Source organism: Ochotona princeps, chromosome 15 (genome assembly GCF_030435755.1).
Source record: "Ochotona princeps isolate mOchPri1 chromosome 15, mOchPri1.hap1, whole genome shotgun sequence".
In the NCBI taxonomy this organism is placed as follows: Eukaryota; Metazoa; Chordata; class Mammalia; order Lagomorpha; family Ochotonidae; genus Ochotona; species Ochotona princeps.
Window position 1 is genome coordinate 26932890 of NC_080846.1, and position 22270 is coordinate 26955159.

General features: G+C 43.5%; 1 protein-coding gene across 1 annotated transcript in view; it reads left to right on the forward strand.

Moving 5' to 3' along the window:
- The window catches only part of LGR5 (leucine rich repeat containing G protein-coupled receptor 5), a 124050-nt gene extending 102422 nt beyond the window's left edge, over positions 1-21628 (forward strand). The window contains exons 8-18 of the mRNA XM_004583032.2: positions 9-80; positions 5180-5251; positions 5404-5472; positions 5598-5669; positions 9540-9605; positions 10891-10962; positions 14933-15004; positions 15790-15915; positions 16886-17031; positions 18668-18751; positions 20104-21628. Of these exons, the coding sequence (XP_004583089.2) occupies positions 9-80; positions 5180-5251; positions 5404-5472; positions 5598-5669; positions 9540-9605; positions 10891-10962; positions 14933-15004; positions 15790-15915; positions 16886-17031; positions 18668-18751; positions 20104-21191 (1939 nt within the window). The 3' untranslated portion in view covers positions 21192-21628. The remainder of the gene's footprint in view (positions 1-8; positions 81-5179; positions 5252-5403; positions 5473-5597; positions 5670-9539; positions 9606-10890; positions 10963-14932; positions 15005-15789; positions 15916-16885; positions 17032-18667; positions 18752-20103) is intronic.
- Positions 21629-22270: the final 642 nt, after the last annotated feature.

Sequence of the window (22270 nt, forward strand, 5' to 3'; positions counted from 1 at the left end):
TCTTCTAGAGGATTTCACAGCAACAATATCAGGTCGATACCCGAGAAAGCATTTGCAGGGAATCCTTCTCTTATTACAATGTAAGTGACTTTGGGTTTTTCCAGCCAGAATACAACATGTCTTACATTTTCAAGGATGCTCAATGAGTGATCTAGATTTTCCTGAGTTTTGTCTCATCGGTGTAAGAATTTGTACAGAGACATGTATGTGGAAGTGTTTTGCCAGACTTTGACAGATTCTTTTTTTTTTGTAGGATCCATGATTTATATTATGCCTGATATCTTCAACGGCATTGTCTCATTTCACAATAATCCTGTGAAATCTTTGATTATCTGTATTTTCAGGGGAATAAAACTGATTTTCAGAGGGTCAGTGTCAAGTACACATAGTCATAAAGGAGCCCAAGTACACCAGAAATATGAAAACAGATTTTTCCAGTAATAGACTTCAGCCTAAATTGGTGGTAGGGTTTGGGGAAATACTGTTTTATGCCAAGTCTCTATATCCATTCATTCTTCATTAAGCCCGAGCACTGAGTTTGCAGTTGTACAAACTAAGATATAATTTTAGAAAAGCATAAGCGCTCTAGGAAGGTATGTGTGAGAATCTACATGCTGTAAAAGAATAAAATAGCATGACACAGCAAAGTCAAGCTGGTTTAATGTCTCCAGTGTAGCACAGAAGGTTGATATTTGAAGGTGAGAAGACACACATTTGGCTGACTCACTCCTGTCCAAACAGCTTCGAAGGACAGCATTGTCCTGGCCCCTCCATGTGTGTTCTGTCTCTCCAATGAGGAGGAGGAAAGAGAGGCATAATTCTGGGGCACTTCTTGGCAGGTCCTGTGTCAACCTGCTGGAGGGACGCTCCAGAACCGCGTGGCATCTGTCACAAATGAGCTACAGTCCCAGAGATCCCCGAGAGCTAAAAAACAAACAAGTGAAAGGAAGCCGTTCCTTGTTTCTTAAACGTCTTGGGGATATTTTGGCTCACTGGAGGTTTCTGAGTGTTCATCCACGAACATTCCTCCTGCTCGGGGAGCATTTACATATTAAGAGGTTGGCAGTTTGCATTGTCTTTCTGCCCCCTTCCTTTGAGCCCAGGGGCTGGCCTTTAATCACCGCCTCAGGAGGAATGACAGCCCCCACTGGAGTCACATTTCATTCCCCTTTCTACCCCTAGTTCTGCTCTCCTTGCCGTCTCTGTCACCACGGGCCCCTTCCTGAGTCCTGGCACCTTACCCAGTTGCCCTTCTACCCTTTGCAGTCCCATCCTGTCTAGTCTCTTTTACCCTCAGCTGGGCAGGTCTGAAGTTTCTTCCAGGTCACCCACATGTGCATCAGGGGCTCACACACTTGGATCATCTTCTGCTGCTTACCCAAACCCCTCAGCAGGGAACTGGACCAGAAGTGGAGCAGTAGGACTCCAGCTGGAGCCCGTATGGGATACGGCTTTCCCTGCCACAGTGCCGGTCCCTCCGTGAGCTTTTTGAAAGTGACTCACTCTAGGTTTTTCTCACTCATCAACTCTCTGATGTCTCTGAGGGTAGGAGAACACAAGACATGAGTTTTTGGAGGAACAACGATGTCCCAGTTACTGTGCCAATAGCAACTAAGTATAATTATCATCTCAGTTTGACAGGTTAGGAAATGGAGGCTCCATGATTGTCGCAGTGTCTGCATCTCAGCTTCCTCCTCCCAAGTGCAGACAAGTGTGTCTGCATGACAGAGCTGAGAATCTTGTTGGGTGGGCTACTCGAGAAATAGGCAGACACAGGTGTTTTCCCAAATAGAAAGTGATATGCTCTTCCACATTTCTGTTTTTGTTTTGTTTTAGTTTGGTTTGGTTTTTTATTTGAAAAGTGTATTTTACAGAGAAGAAGACACAGAGAGATCTTACCTCCACTGCTTCACTGTCCGGATGGCCACAGTGGCCACACCTGAATTAATCTTGAGCCAGGAGCTAGGAGCTTTTTCCAGATCTCTCACGTGCGTGCAGGATTCCAAGAGCTTGAGCCATCCTCTGCTGCCTTCCCAGACCATAAGCGGGGAGCTGGAACAGAAGTGGAGCAGCCAGTTGCAAACTGGTGCCCATATGGAATGCCAGTGCTGCAGGCACAGCATCAGCTTCCTACACCACCACATCTGCCCTCTTCCTACTTGTTTTATCTTAATCCAAGCTCCTTTGTGATATAAACATTTAATTATTGCTATTCAGACCTGCAGTATCTGTAATAATGCCAGACACAGAGTAGGCATCTTATGATAGCTTGTTTAATGAGCCAATCTTTAAATTCTCACAGCACCTAATCTCATATTTAGAATGTAATAAACACCAATAAATATTTGTTGAAGTGAAGGGGTTTTTGTTGTGGCTCATCAGGTTAAGCCTCTACCTAGAATGCCAGAGTCCGTGTAGAAGACAATTCGAATTCTTACTACACTTGTGATTAACTCTCTGCTGATGTACCTTTGGAGGGCAGCAGGAGATAGCCCAGTGACTTGTGCCACAGTAGTCCTATGGCGGACTTGGCTAATGGAGTTCCAGGTTCTTGGATTCTGCCCGATACAGCCCCAGACATTGCGGCTGTTGGAGAATGAACCAGCAGATGGAAGATCTCTCCCTTTCTGTCTCCCTTTCTGTAACTTCCCTTTCAAATCAATCAATAAATCTAAAAAATATGTATATTTGTAGAATTTTATTGAACCCTGCTTTATTTATTGACTGACAAAAAGCCTCTGTGAAACAAAAAGTTTAACGTATTTCTTTTCATTGTATTTCAAAGGCAGCATGAGTGAGAACTTCTGTGTGTTCATTCTCCTCATGCCAACAGTAGCCAGCATGGGACAGGCAGGGGCCAGGCAGGGGCCAGCAGGGGCCAGGCAGGGGCCAGGAAGAGCCAATCGAGGTCTCCCTCATGGCTGCAAGGGACTGCAGTGCTTGAGCTGTCCTCTGAAGCCTCCCAGAATGAGCAGTGGCAGGAAGCTGGAGCAGAAGCAGAGGAGCCCAGACTGGAATCCAGCACCCAAGCAGAGACCCAACCAAGTGCTCACTGCCCCACAGTGTTCTTAGGATAAACAGTATCTTCCTGTGAGAGCGGTAGTTAGTGGAGGACATTCTAATGCTGGAAAAAAAAAAAAAAAAAACCCTGTTGGCTTATTTCCTATAATTTTAAAAGTCTTTTGTGGGTTTTATAGTAAGATTTGACCAGCAGAAAGAAACTTCGATAGAGATGTATAAACTTTGTCTTTCCTTAATTAATGATACAGCTTCTAGCTCCTTGAATTACTTTTTTTTGCCATTAAAATATTCAAGAGATGTTGGGTGCAAAGAAAGTTAGGCACAATTATACTCCATTCACCTGCTTTTCTCCATCACAGTCACTCATATCTGCCTTACAGACAGAAATTTTGTGTAGTAATCTAGGCAGATGTTACACTGCTGGGAGAAAAGTAGCCAATAACTGCTGGGCATTCTAGGCCTGGCTACTGCCATAACTGTTAACTATACTAATATGCCAGCATAGATGCCTATTCTGTAATACATAGATAAATAGGTAGATATAGATATAAAAATATATAGATAAACATTCTATACATATCGAGAGAGAGTTTTTTTTAAAGGCATGTATGGGGAAGGCAGAGGACATTGGGCCAGAATACACCACCACAGTCCCCAGGAAGGGAGGGTTTCAGATTGTTCAGGGAAGGGGGCCTGGGGACATTTTGGAGTGGGAGAGCTGAGGACATGTTTGATAGGGTAGGCGTGACTTCTGAGCTCTTCTACAGACGGGCCACAGCACTCACAGTTAGGTGAGGGAGAGAGGTAGAGTGGTTTAGAGGGGGAGAACTGGATGTCTGAGTCAGGCCAAGGCACCTGCCCATGTGAGAGACCTAGCATGAGCTAAATCACATCACTCCCTGCCCTCTGGTGCACACAAAGGCTGAGGGTGGGGGGCATGCCTGGCTGGGCTAGACAGTGGTACTCACCCACAAGTGTTGGAGCTGGGGGAGGACTGAGCTGGACAACGCTGCAGCACGCATCAATTTGCGTGAGATGGAGCTGAGGCAAAACTGATCAGGTAGCTGCTTCTACCACTATGAGAGTTGGCTGGAGCAGGTGATCAACCGAACATGTCCCTGCATTGGCTAGCACACGCAAGAGTCAAGTGTGAGATCACCACAAGCAAGGTGGTGGACTCCCCAACTAGATCACTGGACTCAAACCCCAGTCGCAGGAAAAATCACAATATATATGATACAAATTTAAGGTGCATATGTCAGGGCTAGGCCTGCTCAGTTGCTGATGGCTGTGCAGAGGATAGCATGCCCAGATGCACACAGAAGACAGAATAGCCAGCTCATCTAGGCCAGTAGAGGATTTGGAGTGAAATCTCTTGCCAAAATTATCATAATATAAGTCAAAACAATTTGCAGAGAGTGGACATTTTGTGTAGCAGTTAGTTCACCGCTTAAGATACCTACATCCTGGGGCCAGCTTCTTGGCATAGGGTTAAGCCACCATCTACAACACTAACATCACAAATGAACATAAATTCAAATCAGCAGCTTCACTTCAAATCCACCTTCCTGCTAGTACTCCTGGGAAAGCAGCAGAAAATGGCCCAAATGGCCCATGAGGAAGACCCAGACATAGGTCTTGGCTTCTGGTCTCTGAACTGGTAATTAAAGATATCTCCCCTCTCTTTTCCTTTCCCTCTTTCTTTCTGTAACTCTGCCTTTCAGATAAATAGATAAAACTAACAACAACAAAAATACCCAAAAATATCCTCCTACATTGGAGTACCTGGATTCAATTCCCAGCTCTGACCCTGGGAGACAACAGTGATGGATGACATGATCAGGCTCCTGCCAATCACAAGTGAGCACCAGATTGAGTTCCTGGCTCCCAGCTTTAGTGCCAGCCCAGCCCTGGTTGTTGTATCCATTTAGTGAGCAAGCTGACAGATGGGAGCTATGTGTCTATCAACCTATCTCTGCTTCTGTTCTTCCCAAACAAGAGAAAACAAACCAGAAACACTTCAGGTTTGCCTAAAACCAAATAATCAGGAATGTTATGTAATACTGCATAATGAAAACCATCGAAGTACCTTTAATGTGTTTGTTTAAATCACTTGTGTTTTGTACTAAGGCACTGGTGTTTGGATTTCTTTTTTCAGACATTTCTATGACAATCCCATTCAATTTGTTGGAAGGTCTGCTTTTCAACAGTTACCTGAACTAAGAACACTGTAAGTTTCCGTTTCTCCTGGGGTCACTCTTGCCCACAAGGTTGTCGCAAAAAGCAAAGGAATACTGTAGACTGAAGCCCTTTGAAAATGGCACCAAATACTGCTGCTTTCCAGAATCCTCTCCCAATAATATCACGTATTCTGCCTTCTAGGACCTTGAATGGAGCCTCACACATAACTGAATTTCCTGATTTAACCGGAACCGCGAACCTGGAGAGCCTGTAAGTTGACTTGCAGGGGCCATCCAGTGCCCCTGGAGGCTGAGCACTCTAAAAACCAGTGAATCAAAAGCTGTCACTGTGTGATGCCTGAATGAAACACTTCTGTCTGGTTTGTGTTTTCACAGGACTTTAACCGGAGCCCAGATCTCCTCTCTTCCTCAAACCGTCTGTGACCAGTTACCTAATCTCCAAGTGCTGTGCGTATCAGTAAGGCAATAATGTTGTGTAAACAGGCAACTTCCATCTGTGGGTGAAATAGCAGTCATTACTTCAATAATACTTTAAAAGGGGGAGAAAGTTCCTTCCTCTCGGGTCTCCAGGAGGTCAGCCTCCTTTTTCTGTCTTTGGTCCAGGCTCCTTGGGATGACCCCGTAACCATAGCAGCGTCCCCTTTGTTTCCAGTCCCACAAGGTCTCCCATTAGAGCTCCAGGTGGCACATGCTTCCTTTCAGAAAGTGGATATGGACAAACCAAAACAACTAACTTCATTTCCCCTCTCAAGACTTGTCAGAGCAAAACAAAATCAGAACCCGACACGGATGCCAAAATGAAAAATTAAGCTATCAAACTCACACAAACCCAGATAAAGGTGACAAGACCTATATCCGGTGTAGTTGCAGGTGTCATGTTCTAGTGTTTACCTAATGGTTTAAACGGTTTGCATAAGATTCTGTTGACTTGTTACTCCTGCCGCCACCCCTCCCACACCATCTTTTCAATGCATTATAAAAAGTAGTTGGTAGGAATTTGAAGAACCTTGTTTTGGCTTTCCATTTCAGCCTTCTCTCTCAATTCCCATTCAGCTCCGTTTTATCCTCTCAAATATGGTAGAGACTTAGTGAAATGTTCCGTAGCCTCTTGCCCTGGCTATACTCACATAGTAGGTACCTGTCACAGTTGAAGGCCCTTCATTCCACCACAGGCTTTACATAGAAGCAGAACTCACAACCAGTGCTACAAATGTTAAACAGAAGAACATGAATGTTTGCTGTTAGAAGCAAAACTTCAAGCTAGTCACTGTGGTGCAGAGTGTTAAACTGCTGTCTTCAACGCCAGCATCACATATCGGCTCCAGTTTGAGCTCTGGCTGCTCCACGTCTCATCCAGTGCCACTCTAACGTGTCTGGGTAAGCGGTGGAGGAGATCCAGGAGAAGCTCCTGGCTCCTAGCTCAGCCCCAGCCATTGCGATCATTTGGAGGAGTGAACCAGCTGATGGAAGCCCTCTATCTCTCTCTCTCTCACTCTCCCCCTTCTTTTTCTTGCCCTTCCTCCCTCTCTGTAACTTGGCCTCTCAAATAAATCTTTTTTTTAAGATTTATTTATTTTTATTACAAAGTCAGATATACAGAGAGGAGGAGAGACAGAGAGGAAGATCTTCCGTCCGATGATTCACTCCCCAAGTGAGCACAATGACCAGTGCTGTGCCGATCCGAAGCCGGGAACCAGGAACCTCTTCCGGATCTCCCATGCGGGTGCAGGGTCCCAAAGCTTTGGGCCGTCCTCAACTGCTTTCCCAGGCCACAAGCAGGGAGCTGGATGGGAAGTGGAGCTGCCAGGATTAGAACCGGTGACCATATGGGATCTGGGGTGTTCAAGGTGAGGACTTCAGCTGCTAGGCCATGCCACCGGGCCCTCAAATAAATAAATCTTTACAACAAAAACATAAGCAAACTGCAAGCAGTGCTACCAGTGATCAGCAGAAAAATGTGACTATTCTTCGCCATGATGTTCTTGCCATTCCCCATCCGCCCACTGCCGGGACACTTCAGATCCCTGCTCTCAACGACATGCAGGTGCAGTAGACCGCCTAGCCGTCTGGCAGGCAGCCCCTCGTGTCTGGAGGCAGAGGGAGGAGTACAGTTTCTTTGTTCTTCATCCCTCAGCACCCCCGTGAGGTTTAGATGCAGATGAGAAAGCAGAATTAGGGAAGTTAAGTACACTTCTTAAAATGGCAAGAAAGTAGCAGAATTCCATTTCAAATAGAATCAGTTTTTTAGTAACTAAAAGAAACTGGGTGTATACCAGATGGTAGAAATGTGAGGGGTTATCTTAGAATTCTGCCTACCGTACTCAATTTCTTGAGGAAATTGGTTCCATAACATGACTAGAATTTCACGTATTGTAGCTAGTAGATGACAAACCAGTTTTTAGGTTGTTCTGTCTCCACTGTGTCACGATGACTGTTAACTCAGACACTGGGCAAATGGAGGCCGACTGGCAAGCTAGTTAAGAGCCAAAACTCCGAAGCCTATTTTTCTGACTCGGACATAGCTCCCCACGTGTCAGTAATGAACTTTATCAGTTAGTTAGCCCTTCTGGGGCTCAGTGTCCCCACCTTCAGAGGATCATCATGAAAATGAAATGATCATGTGACAGACACTTACAGCAACACCTGAGACATGGTAAACCCACAGCCGAGGTTAACCCTCATTTCCTTCACACCAGTATTCTTTCCTTAAGTTCATATTTGAAAAGCTAAAAAGAACATAAACACATTAATGACATTGACTTGTCATTTTAAAAGCATTTTGATGTGTAATATTCATTTCTTCTTTTCAATAACTCTTCAAGATTGGTCATGCTTTCATTTAAGAAAAGAATTGGAAAAGACACCAATGCTTTGGCCAGAGTATCAACCAAATAGAATTAGTTGAAGTTGAGAATAGCCCCTAGGACCCTGTATGTTTCCCAGAAATAGTAGTCTGTGAGTTCCCCTCCTTTGGTGGACAATTCCACTGACTGACTTTACAGGAGGAAATTTCATTGTGCATGAGTGATTTTGGCCAAAAGTGTCTTCCGCTACATGGGATCTACTTGGTCCATCAGAGTAGGTGTGACTATCCCCTCTTTCTAGCTAATGACCGTAGGCCAGTTATTTCATATCACATTTCATTTCATTTTATAATCACAGTCTCATAAGTTAGCCACAAGGATTCAATGAGACAACTCAAGTAAAAATGATGTGTGTTGTGCCTTTACATAAGAAGTGATTAACCAGTGTTTGCCATGAACCATCAGTAAGTAAAAGGTAAATAGAAGGCAGCATTATGTCTTTATGTGTGTTTTGTATCTCCTCTACTAAAAGTATGTAGGAAAGAATATGCACTGAAAATAAATGCCAGGTATAGTTTGTAGTGTTTTCCTTGGGGTGGGTTGAGTGGAGTGTTTTCAGACCTCTAATATAAACTATAAATTGCATTTGTAAACAGCTTCATTAAAACTATTTTTATATGTAGTAAATGAACCCTATTCCTACATAAAACCCATTTACACAATAAATGTAGGATAAAGTGATCAATTATAAGAATAACTCAAAAGCCTTGTGGAAAACTATGCATCTTTCAGGTGCATAGTGGTGATCTGGTTTTAGGAATTAGAATCAGGCATGAAAATGTATTAGTTGATCAGCTAATAAACACCAGCTATTAAAACAGGAGATAAGATTTTTGAAATACATCCATGTTACTTTATCTACCAACTTTCTTAAAAAAAGATCTTTCTGCAAATTGCCATGGCTTGTTTTGGATTAGCTGTATTATACTATAAATACGTCCAGATGTCTTTGTTATTCTGTAATTTGTTGAGTTTGGGTTAAAAACTTTCTTAGATTCCCCCTCCCCCCCCCAGCCTATGCAGCTCTGGTAGTGATGGATTTTAAAGTTATGGCTATGTTTTGAACTGTGAGGAGTTTTTTTAAATTGATTAGAAAGAAATCAACAATGATTTTTTTCTTAACTATACAGATGCAAAGACACAATTACTTAATTTAATTTGTATTCATTTCAGAAAGATAATAGCTAGAATATTGTACATCATCACTACCCGAATATAAATAAATTCTTTAAGTAAATTATTTAAATAAATTAAAGAAGTGTAGCAGTTACATTTTAGTAAACAGTTGGATCTACTAGTTAATTCAATAAGCCGTGTGGCAACCTGCTCCATGTCAGGTTGTGGAAATAAATGTTCAGCATCTTCCTTTGGGAGATAGAACATCTTGAAGGGATGTTTCCTAACTAATCCATAACAGATTTTTTGCTTTTTTTCTTAACCTTCTGTTTTTCAGAGATCTGTCGTACAACCTGTTAGAGGACCTACCCAGTTTTTCAGTCTGCCAGAAGCTCCAGAAAATGTATGTGTGAGTGACCTAGCAAAACACAAGAGCCCAAACTCACATTGCTTAAGGCCTTTGGCGTGTCTACCCTGAGCTCCACTGGCCAGTCATTTAAAGCTCCCCTTCTTATACATACAACATGTGACTATGTATCATGGCTAGGAAGTCAGGAAACATAGATAATATTTTATCACACATTGTACAATAGTATCAGTAAAGCATTCCTTGTATAATAGTGAACTGGATTTGTTTGATCTTTGGAATTTCTTCTTTTACAAGAACAACCACAGGGTAGGCATTTGGCCTAGGTGCTCCATAGGACAACAGTCCCAGGTTGGAGTGCTGTGCCTGCTTCCCATTCCAGCTTCCTGCGGCTGCACATTCTTTAGGGGTGGAGGGTGGGACGGAACAGCAGGGATGCCTTAAGTATTGGATTTCCTACTACCCACATGAAGGTCTGGATTAAGTGCCTGGCTTCTGGTTCCATCCCGGGACAGCCCAGGCTGTTGCGAGCATTTGGGCGAGGGAACCAGCAGGTGGAAGATCTCTATCATCGTTCTGTGTGTATCTCTATCTATCTGTCTATCTATCTATCTATCTATCTATCATCTATCTATCTCTGTATTTATCATTCATCTACCTCAGCCTCTGCTTTCAAATAAAAAGCACACAAATACTTTTCAGTGAACATTCAAACTTGTACTTCAAAGGGTGGTGTTGCCTTTGAATCTGGGGGTCTTCGGTTTGCCGATGTGTTTCCCAGTAGTCACCTTTAGAGGAGGTTACATATTTGTCTTATTCGACGCTGCTGTTGATGCTCTTATGCATGAACTATTTTTGGAATTATTACCTTAAAACTACCTCCCTACAGAACATCAGCCTGTTGCCTTATAGTCACACTTCAGTTTTTGGACCAGTTTTTTATATCTACGCTTTCACACTTAGTTTTTCTTGGGATGCCTGTGGTGAGATTAAGGGAGAAAGAACGAACCAAATTCCTGTTCAAAAGGGGTTCAGATGGCAGCCCCACGAGCAGGATCCCCTGGTGATTCAAACGATGATGGTAAATTTAAAATAGGATTTTATATTGAGCCAAGAGAACTAGCTACTTTGAAAGAGAGGTAATATCTAAGTGTAAAGTTTTCTTACACTTACTATCTTGATTGTAAGATTCTCTTTTTAAAAACAAACAGAAAGCAGTCACTTGATAGTGACATTCCCTGTGACCCCTCTATCCTGTTGCTTGCTTGTATCTTTGAAACCCGTGTGGTTGAAATCGGTCTGTGCAATGCTGTCATTTCAGGGACCTACGGCATAATGCAATCTATGAAATCAGATCTGATGCTTTCCAGCAGCTGCTAAGCCTGCGGTCCCTGTGAGTACCACCTCCCAACATCCTGCCCAGCAGAGCACCCTCTCCCTGGGCCCTTCTCCTAATAGTGTCATGTCACTGTATTGTTGGTCGTTTGTGCACGTGTTTACTATGAAAAGGCATATACTTTGCTGCTAATTATTTCCTGGAAGAAATTCAAAAATAATAAATTTGCCGTTTTGATCTCTACCAGTGGACAGGAAACTGATCAAGAGGGCAGGGCTGTCGCCACCCTGCAGCAACACTAAATGACGAGGAATATTCTTGGAGGTCCGGGAAAAACTGGCAAAAGCGGCTGCGTTTTAAAACCTTTTCTCCACTGCTCCTGTCCCCGTCTGTCTAAGCTTTCCTACCCGCTTCTTCGCCACCCTTCCTCCTATTTTCCACCACCCTTCTTCCCAATTCTTCCCGTTTCTTTATTTTCCCCGTACGGGCCACCAGAATGTCACGAACCAAAAAGGAGAGAGACAAAACCAAAACGAGAGGGCGAACCAAAAAGGCCTTTATTGCCGAAAGTGAGCTGCTTAAATATAGTTCTTCCACCGATCACTTCTGCCCGTGGTCCACGGGGCGCTATCTGATAGGCCAGCAATCGCAGCCAGGGAGAATTAACCTATCCTTGTGACCTCCTGCCTTCCCACTGGCGGGACAAGTCCCGCCTCCTGGCACTCGGCCAGCCGCCATCTTGAAGCCCCTCATCCCTGTGGGGTCGGCTGCTCCCCACACAGGGCCGTGCTACTGCTCACAGCTTCTGCTCACAGCCGGGCACTGGCAGCCATCATCCTGCATGCAGAAGGGGTGACCCTCTTGTTTCTTTTCTTGCTTCATGAAGCAGAGCTTTCTACTGTGTGTCTCAAGGTGCTGTAAGAGTCGCCTTGGGATGGCGGTGACAGTGCACATTCCGTGCCCCAGGAAGTAGCAGCTCAGGGGTGGGACATGGGAATCTGCATTGATAAAAGTACTCTGAGGTTGAACACAGCTGTTCTAGGAAATGTTTGCATTGCTCGGGCGCCTAAGATTCGTCGATATTTAACCCCTCTTTATGGTTGAAAACATCATTTGTTAACCATACATTTTTTTTTTAAAAAAAGGAAAAGTTATTTACAGATTCTTTTATGAAATAACAATTAAAAGTTTCCTAGTCTGAAATTGAATTTCAGTGTCGTGTTGATGAATGGGTATGATATGTAATGTTTAGACTCGAGTATGTTTGTTAAAAACTCTTTTCCCTTGATGGCTTTTAAAGTTATTCATAGTACTTAAGATACTGTACTCATGGTATAATAGTATTATTGCTTAGAACATTTTTTTAAATATTTATTTTACTTTATTGGAAAGGCAGATGTAGAGAGAGGATGAAAGGATGAGAGGAAGATCTTCCATCCGATGATTCACTCCCCAAGTGAGCGCAACAGCTGGTGCTGTGCCAATCCAAAGCCAGGAGCCAGGAACATCTTTCCGGGTCTCCCACGCAGGTGCAGGGTCCCAAGGCTTTGGGCCGTCCTCAACTGCTTTCCCAGGCCACAAGAAGGGAGCTAGATGGGAAGTGGGGCTGCCGGGATTAGAACCGGCATCCATATGGGATCCCGGCGCGTACAAGGCGAGGACCTTAACCATTACGCTATCATGCCGGGCCCTGCTCAGAACATTTTAAATTTCATTTTTTCAAATAGTATTTATTTGCTTGAAAGGCAGTTTAGAGAGAGAGTCATCCATCTTCCGGTAGCCATGAAGGGCTACAACAGCTGGGGGAGCCAGGCAAAAGCCAGAAGGAAGGAGCTGCATGCCAGTCTTCCACATGGATGCAGGGGACCAAGGCCTGGACTGTGCTCCACTGCTTCCACAGGCACATTAGCAGGGAGCTGGGGTGGCAGAGGAACAGCCAAGAGTTGAACTGGTGCCCTTATGGGATGGCGGTATCGCAAGTGGCAGTTCAACTTACCATGCCACAATTCTGGCCCCTTTAGCTTTATATTCAAAAAACACTTTCTCCCAAAAACTTACCTTGAGAAACATCTTGTTTTAAATTCAGCCGTGTTGTCCTTTCTTATTTTTAAATGTGCTTCTATAGCTTTTTTACTTGAAATATGCATATATACATATATATGTATATACACATAATATATAATACACATAATATACACATGTGCATAATATATAATATAGTATGTGTGTGCATATACGTGTCTGTTATATACCTGTGTGTATGTTGTGTGTATGTTGTATGCATGTTACATATATTGCATATGCATATATTATATGTGTGTTCCCTCTGTCACTCGTTCTCTCTCTTTCTCTCTCTCTCTCTCCTTTTGGCACCCCCACTGGGGATTCAGCCAAGAGCATGAGGAAACCCCAGAGTCTAGCCAGAGGGAACAAAGTTCTCCTTCAGGGCAGCTGGGAGGATTCCAGCCCTCAAGTTTGGGAGTGAAAAAGGAATCATAACCCCTTAAACTTGGAGAACTTGATTTGCTGAAAACCCAGTCACATCTCCATAAGGCGCATGGCAGCCTGTGTGCTTAGCTTGCAGATATTCTGAGCAGGAAGCTCTTCCAGGATAACCGTATTCTTAGGGAACTACCAAGGCAGCTTAGACGGCTGGCATGACCATGACCGAGGTGACTGACAGGTAGTGTGAGCAGAACCAGCTCAGCTCAGCGGATGTGCGTTCCCTGACCAGCTCCGTGGAAGGCAGTTTACTCCCTCAATCCCCCAACACTCAGCAAGCTTTGTAGGTTTCCCCATCTTCCCCACTTCTCCCCTTGTTAGCTGCAGCTCTGTTCTGGAATCAACAGAAAAGTGAAATGGGAAGACTTCTTGGCTTTATTTAGTACCTTTGATATTTATAGTACCTTTTTAAAAATGTGATTCTTGAGGTGGTGGTTGGCCTGAGGATTAAAATGCCAGTTCAAATACCAGTGTCTCCAGTCAGAATACCTAAGTTTGAAACTGTCTCAACTCTAGGTCCCAGCTGCCCTTGTCAAGTCAGGCCCTTGGGGCTACAGTGACAGTGCAAGGAGCTGGCTTTGTGGGAGACCTGGATTGAGTTTCTAACTTTTGGTTTTAGCAGTTGCCCAGCTCCAACCTTTGCAAACATGCATGGGTTAAGCTAGTGGGTTTGGGGAGCTCACTGTCTCTCTCCTGCTTTGTGTGTGTGTGTGTGTATGTGTGTGTGTGTGTGTGTGTGTGTGTTGGGCGTGCGTGTGCCTCTCAAATTATTTTCAATGTAAAAGTTGTTATAAATTATCTATAGACATTTTTGAAACAGGTTTGATTGCTGTTCAGCCATCTACATTTCATTATGTAGATTAGCAAGTGAATTGTATTTCCCCATATTTTTGCTGCCAAAGGATTTGATTTCTAGCTTGTTAGCCCCCGTGGGGTTTGTTTGCTTATTTGTTCATTTCCTACTTAAAGTTTATTTGTCAATATCCTTTCCTGGGAATTTTCTTAGAAGCATCACTGTGTTTCTGTGAAGGTCTGACATCTCTGACTGAGGTGTACAACTCTGTTGTCAAGTTTCATTGTATCTCCAGAAAAAGAAAAAAAAACCACTTGATGGTTTAAAATGCACTCGCTTGTCAGAAGAAGTCTTAGAAGTTTCTGTGACTTCTCACTTCTTTCACGCATTCATTTCAGCAATGCCCTAACAAAATGTCCCAACCATGTTCAAGTCAACCTGTGAGCAAGAACACAGTAAAATCTAAAAGATCCACCTGAGTGATTTTCCCGTAATCGGGAAACCAAGGTTGGTTTAATGCTCGCTCAGTAACCTTTTATGTTACGGATATCTCTATCCAAAGGTGAATAAAATTTGGTTAGCTAATTATTCTTCATCTGAATGGAAATTACATTTCGGTAGAAGACAATGCATATGATAAAACTTGATATGTCCTTTTTTGTTTTCTTTCTTTTGTTGTTGTTGTTATTGTTGTTAAATATGATCCTCTCATTTGCCGTCTGTGTTCTTTAGGAATTTAGCTTGGAACAAAATTACCATTATTCATCCCAAAGCATTTTCTACTTTGCCATCTCTGATAAAGCTGTGAGTATTTCCTTGCTTGCTTATGGCATGTCTCTTACATTGGGGAGCATCTAGAACCTGAAAACACTGGTTTTGCTTGCAGATCACCTGCTTTCAGGTTCTCCAGGGAGGGTCCCCCTGCACCACGGCCGAGTGGTCCACCCCTAAGGCCATGTGGACCACTGAGGATTTGGGTGACAGCTGGTTATGATTATGCAGATGAAATTTCCATTGTTGATGAATAATCATGTGGCATGGGATAAAACGAAGTCAGTGCTAAAGGGCTCTCCTTGTACTAGCCATCCTGACTAGTAGAAAAATCTTCCTGTTCCCTCTACCTCTCCCCCCCCTTTTTTTTTTCTCTCCTCTTCCTCTCTCTTAGAGAGAGAGAGAGAGAAAAATTCCTCCTAACAGAGAAAGAAGGAAATGGTCAGAGAAAATTTAAGAGGAAATGGAAGGGAATAAACTTGCTGCACTTTTTAACGTCTCAATCCACTCAGCATCGCTTTTCAGATGAAATGTAGCAGCTTCCTCTTGATTTTAAATATACCTGCTTGGCAATTTGAAGCTAAATCTACAACAATCTGGATGCATTTAAAACTACCCCCCCGCCCGTAATTCTGATTGTAAATAAAAAAGTTATCAGGAGCTAAAACCAAAATGGTGACTTTTACTATTAAGAGCAAGGACTTTGCTTAGAAGTTTTTATTGAACAGTTTAATCATCTTTAGGTTGTTTTTTTTTTCAACTTCAAGATTTTTATGCTAACACAAAATAAAAACTAATTGTTGTTTGATGTTTTGCAGGGATCTATCGTCCAACCTCTTGTCATCTTTTCCTGTAACTGGGTTACATGGTTTAACTCACTTAAAATTAACAGGAAATAATGACTTACAGAACTTGATATCATCTGAAAACTTTCCAGAACTCAAGTGAGTTTGTCATTAAAACTAATAAGGTACATTTGTGGTCATGTGAAGTAATAGACCTGTTATACTGATTTTCCAAATTTATGAGGTCATGGGACCATTTTGAGTTGCATTTCATGGCCTCAAGTGGCCCAGCCCTGCAGCCCTGGGAGGACACATCCTGCCAAGGCAGGCTCTCTTCCTGATTGCAATTCCTTTCCCTCTCAAGGATGACTCCCAGAATCCCAGAGTTCATGGGAAGACTTGGAAAACCATTGATATGTGGGATATAAGTGAAGGCATACAAAAAGTATCATTGTAACATATTATAACATTGTTGTACTCCTGTTTACAATTTGTAGTTCATTTGGCTCTTAGGTCTGCTCTGATAAAATGTTGTTCATCTTTGAGCAAATACTGTTCTTCAAAACCTGCTGTGCTTGTTAGCATCCTGAAAGGGTTTCTTATATTTGTATGTTTTAAAGCACAGTACTTTTATATGCTTAAAAACTTGGCATAATCACAAAGGATAGTCCAGAAAATAAGGGAGATTTTTAAAAATCTAAAGACTAGCCTTTAAGCCAAAATTGAAAATTTATTTATTTCTAGAATTTGTTGTCAGTGTACTTTAATTCTTAGCATCAGTCTGCATACAAATTTGTTTCATAGTTTAATCACTGAGCATGTCATAAACTCTTTTAAATGTTGCTTCAGTTTTTCTACCAGTCTTAACCTTCTGTTATGCAAATTTTCGTGATTTCAGTGATAGGAAGCGCTGTATCACTTGACTTCAAATTATCAGCATTTGTTAGATCATTTTTAACAACTCTTGGTATAAATAACACTGTTAGGAGAAACTTTATGTACATAACTTACATTTTGGATTATTTAAGCTGAAATACCAAATTACAGTCACAGCATAAAAGAAGATCAACATGATATTTCGTAAGCCATTTCTTCAAGAGCGTGTCTCTGTGTGCTTGCCTCTTTGAAGGGTTATAGAAATGCCGTATGCATATCAGTGCTGCGCTTTTGGAATGTGTGAAAACGTCTATAAAATTTCTAACCAGTGGAATAAAGGTGACAATGGCAGTGTGGATGACCTGCATAAAAAAGATACAGGGATGTTTCAGGTTCAAGGTAAGACCTGGTGCAATGTAGTAATGAAATCATGATTAGAATGGCCTCAAAAATCCATCCAATCAATTTCTGCACTCAGGTGTTTGCCTGTGTAAGCACCCAGCAAGATGAAAATGAATCCTACTTATCCAAGAAAAAGACAGAGCTTCCACAAGATTCAGTCTAAAATGATATCTGTTTATGAGTTCATTCTTAATCATCTTATTTATAATTAGACACTGTAGCATATATGATTCTCTTTAGGGGGGATTATTGATGTCATTGTTTCTTTGAACTTTGACTCCCATCCCTAGGAAAACCTTTTTCAACCACTTATATTATGACCTAATGTGTGTGAGTGTTTGTGTGAAAGGGGGTTGTGCTATGGGCACTTTAGAGTCCTCCATATTTTCAATAGAACCAGGAATCCAGCTCCTTCTCCAACTAAATCTAGATCATTCTCTACCCTGCCCCCCACAGGAGGATCTGTCAGGAAGGTGAGATGAGATCATGTCTGTAAAGCGCTTGGCCGTTTTTGAAGTTAAGACGTTACTTAAACGGAGAGCCATGCACCTGTGGCCACACCTGGGCTCGTGAGGCGGCACTCCGGGCAGTACCCCTGCTCGCCTGCCAAGCCTGCGAGTTTGCACAGAGTCTGAGCACACTGACTGCTCCTCCTTGGGCGCTAATGATTTGTTGATTCCAAAGCAAGTGTGATTCAGCCTAACTCCAGATTACCTTAACAGTTATTCCTGCTTCTCTATCAGCTTAAGGAACTATGATTTTGTCCTTGATTGGTTTTAGGCCACAGCATGTGTCTGACCCCTATTCTTTCATTAGTTTTTGCTCTCTCTGCTGCATCCACTCTAATAAGTTGATTCATATTCTCCCCACCCACCGAGTGGGCTGTGTGTCAGGCATTCTACGAGCCCCTGAGGAGACAGTGAACAAGCAGGCCAACGTCCTTGATGGAGTTTGAGGGTAGTGACTCTCAACCATGTATACATAATAGAATCACAGAGAAACTTTGAATGAATACTGATGCCCAAGTCCTACACAAAACCAATTAGTATATGAGATCATCAAACTCCCATTTCATGCACAGTCAACCAAGCACCAAGTAGTTACTCAAACTGTGTTCTGCTAGACAGAATTCCCCAAGGCAGACTGGAACTTACTGTCCTGATCTCCCCCCGTGCCCAGAGCACACAGCCCAGAATAGCTGCACTATAACTGCAGTGTTAGAAAAATTGGCTAAAATACTTGCTGCCCTGAATGGAGGCCCGTAGTTTTTCTCTAATTTAGGAAAGTGAAAATTAGGGCCACTGTAAGTTCCAGGGTAGAGCAAAGAATGGGAGCATTAGATGTTAGAAACAGGAATGTGGAATCATTTACCTTACTCCCAGTTGTACTGAGATAAAATGCCACTGTAATCTGACTAGCAATTTTTATATTTATGTTATAGCAGACTTATATGACAAAGGTAACTTCATCCTAGATTTGCATGAAAGAGACCAGAGGGGAGAGAGAGCTGTCTTGCTTTCGGTTCTTGTGACCATTCATGTGCTTTGGGCAACCCAGGGCTCTCCCCACTGGGATTTTGTCCTTAGAGAGAGGAAGACGGAAGTAATCACGCCAGGACTTCTCATTCCTGCAGATGAGCGTGACCTTGAAGACTTCCTGCTTGACTTTGAGGAAGATCTGAAAGCCCTTCACTCCGTGCAGTGTTCACCCTCCCCAGGTGAGATCGGCACCCAGACTGGCTCGGCATCCTCTGAGAGGATCAGGAATGTTAGGACTGCACTTGGAAAGCATGACCTGAGTCCTGTGACCACCTGCCAGTGTCTCTCCCCAGTGGAGACTTGGAAAACACACACCTTCATTCCCTGGAATTGTTCTTAATTCCCCCCAAAAAAACCCTTCCCACGACTTTAGGTTATTGGAAATTGAAGAAACAAGCATGTAGTGAGAGGCATTTGTAATTTTCTTTTTTTGTTTAAGATTTAATTTTTTTTATTGGAAAGTCAGGTCTACAGAGCAAAGGAGAGACAGAGAGGAAGATCCTTCATCCTTCAGTTCTCTCCCCAAGTGGCCACAATGACCAAAACTGATTCAATCCGGAGTCAGAAGCTTCTTCCAGGTCTCCCACATGGGTGCAGGATCCCAAGGCTTTGGGCCGTCCTCGACTGCTTTCCCAGGCCACAAGCAGGGAGCTGGATGGGAAGTGGAGCAGCCGGGGTATGAACCAGTGCCAATATGGAATGCCAGTACGTTCAAGGCGAGGACTTTTTAGCTACTAGGCTGCCGCGCTGAGCCCAGCATTTGTAATTTTTAAAATGATATTAACAACTTAGAGCTGAGATAGTATGTTATAGGTTTGCTTTGTAAAAAACAAAAACAAAACCTGATTTTTGAAAATGATTTAAGTCTTCATTATAAATAAGCACTTGCAATAGTTTATACAGCTAAGGGGAAAGACAGGAAGGGAGGGAATATGAAAGGAAGAGAAGCAAAAGAAAAGGAGGGGAGAGGAAGGGGACGGAAACGAAGAGAGAAGAAGGCAAGGAAGGAAGACCCCAGTATTGCAGTCACGGAATTTGCTCTGGCCCTGGGAACAGGATTCACCAAAACAAAAGAGGGTTGGGAATGCTTGATTTTCAACAATGTTCCTGATGCCCTGTGATATGCACACTCCTGCTTCCCATCCTTCTTTGTCTAACATTATCAGATGTCTTCCTGATAGTCACCACCGCCCACAGAAGTGAACTGAGGTGTCATGAAGAGTGTCACAAAAGCCCAGGAGACCTGGCATTTTACCTGGTCCCAACGTTGTTGTACTTTGAAGTCCTTAATCAAGTGCTTGAGATTTCTCGTTTCCCTTTCTCCATCAGTTCCCCGGAAACAGGGAGCCCCCAGTGAGGGCTGCAGAGGCGAGCCGGCTGCGGGTGCAGCAAGCACAGCGTGCACACTTCGGTTTCCGAGGCCTTCATTGGCCTTTGTCTCTTGGTGTCCCAATTGCAACCACAAAAGGGTGACTTGGTTAAAGCTGTTTGCCCTATTTTGACAGAATTTTGTTTGTCCTTGGACTTGCAGGTCCCTTCAAGCCTTGTGAGCACCTCTTTGGAAGCTGGCTGGTCAGAATCGGAGTGTGGACCATAGCAGTCCTGGCACTGTCTTGTAATGCGTTGGTGGCCTCAACAGTGTTTAGATCCCTTCTGTACACTTCCTCCGTAAAACTCTTGATTGGGGTTATCGCCACGGTGAACATGCTTACGGGGCTCTCCAGCGCTGTGCTGGCTGGAGTGGATGCGTTCACTTTTGGCAGCTTTGCCCAGCACGGAGCCTGGTGGGAGAAAGGGCTCGGGTGCCAAGTCCTTGGATTTTTGTCCATCTTTGCCTCCGAATCCTCTGTGTTTCTGCTCACCGTGGCAGCGCTGGAGCGCGGGTGCTCTGTCAAGTGTCCTGCGAACTTTGAAATGAAAACTCCCTTTTCCAACCTGAAAGCCATCATTTGGCTCTGCACCCTGCTGGCCCTGGCCGTGGCCTCGGTTCCCCTGCTGGGTGGCAGTGAGTACAGTGCCTCTCCACTCTGCCTGCCCCTGCCCTTTGGGGAGCCCAGCACCACGGGCTTCGTGGTGGCTTTGGTGTTGCTCAACTCCCTTTGCTTCCTGGTGATGACCATCGCCTACACCAAGCTCTACTGCAGTTTGGAGAAGGGAGATCTTGAGAATACTTGGGACTGCTCCATGGTGAAGCACGTTGCCTTGCTGCTTTTTGCCAACTGTATCCTCTACTGCCCTGTGGCTTTCTTGTCCTTCTCTTCTTTACTAAACCTCACATTTATCAGTCCTGAAATCATTAAGTTTATCCTTCTGGTGATCGTCCCACTTCCTGCCTGCCTGAACCCCCTTCTCTACATCCTCTTCAATCCGCATTTTAAGGAGGATCTGGGGCGCCTGGGAAAGCACTCCCCCTGGTGGACAAGACCGAAACACCCCAGCCTGATGTCTATTAACTCTGACGATGTGGAGAAACAGTCGTGTGACTCAACCCAAGCCCTGGTCACCTTCACCAGCGCCAGCATAGCCTACGACCTGCCTTCCAATTCTGCGTCATCACCAGCATACCCAATGACTGAGAGCTGTCATCTTTCTTCAGTAGCATTTGTCCCTTGTCTCTAAGTAATTCGTGAGGAAAAAAAAAGTTCTCAAATGTGAGGTTGAGCACATCAGGGCGGTAGCAAAGGAGAGCTGCGTGGAAACTTGATTTAAAAAACAAACCGACACAACTAAGTGTGAAAAAGCCAAAAGCCTAACGATGCATGAGAGTGAGATGTAAGTCTAAATGCTGCTTGAATAATTTGTTCAGCTAAGTCACAACATCTAGATGGACCCCAAGCAAGAGAACAGATTGAAATGCTCTTCAGAAATGGATCTCCAGTTTTCATTGCATTCTCTACAAACTCACCAATGTAATTAATAATTTGGAGGAGAGGAGGTTCACATGCTTACAAAATGAATTGATTTAAATCTGGAAACCCCTTCAAAGAAGGCGGGAGATATGAGGAAAACAAGGGTTTGCAATGGCCAGGCGTGCTCAGTGCGCGCTGTGGCTGGTAGAATTTTGTTGCGCTGGCCACACAGAGCTGCTTCCTCTTCCTTTGCCTTCCTTTAACAGGATTCTTCCAAGTCCCCATGGAAGGGTAAGCAAGGCATTCGCACACCTGTTCAGACTGGGTTTTACGCATCAGCACTCGATGGTTCTACCTCCAGTGCAATAACGCTTCTCACACATATTTGGAAAGGATAAGTAGATGGAATTCTTAAACTACTACAGTTAGTCTGATTTAACTCGTGATTAATTCCTTGGTGCTCAAAGCTCAGAAAGAAAACCCATTGCCAGCACTGGACCTACCTAGAACAGACAGAAAGCCACGTGGCATTTCTTTTCTTCTTTATGGGTGAGAGCATAACTTTTGCAAGGAATTTTGTCAACTGATTCAAACCATTGTGTGTCTTACAGTAGAAGGTGCAAACATGACATAAATCACGTGCACTGGTGTGATTCTTAAACGTAGTCTGGCAAAGAGGCCTGACTCAACAGACCCGGTCACGCACTGTTGGGTTTGGTAATATCCTGTTAACTGTGTCCTTTTGGATCAGTCCACTTGATAACAGGAATATCACTTCTCTGCTTATTCCATACTCATGGGTTAGATGTTTTAAGAGACAGTGAATGATTATTAAAAGTTAAAAGATTA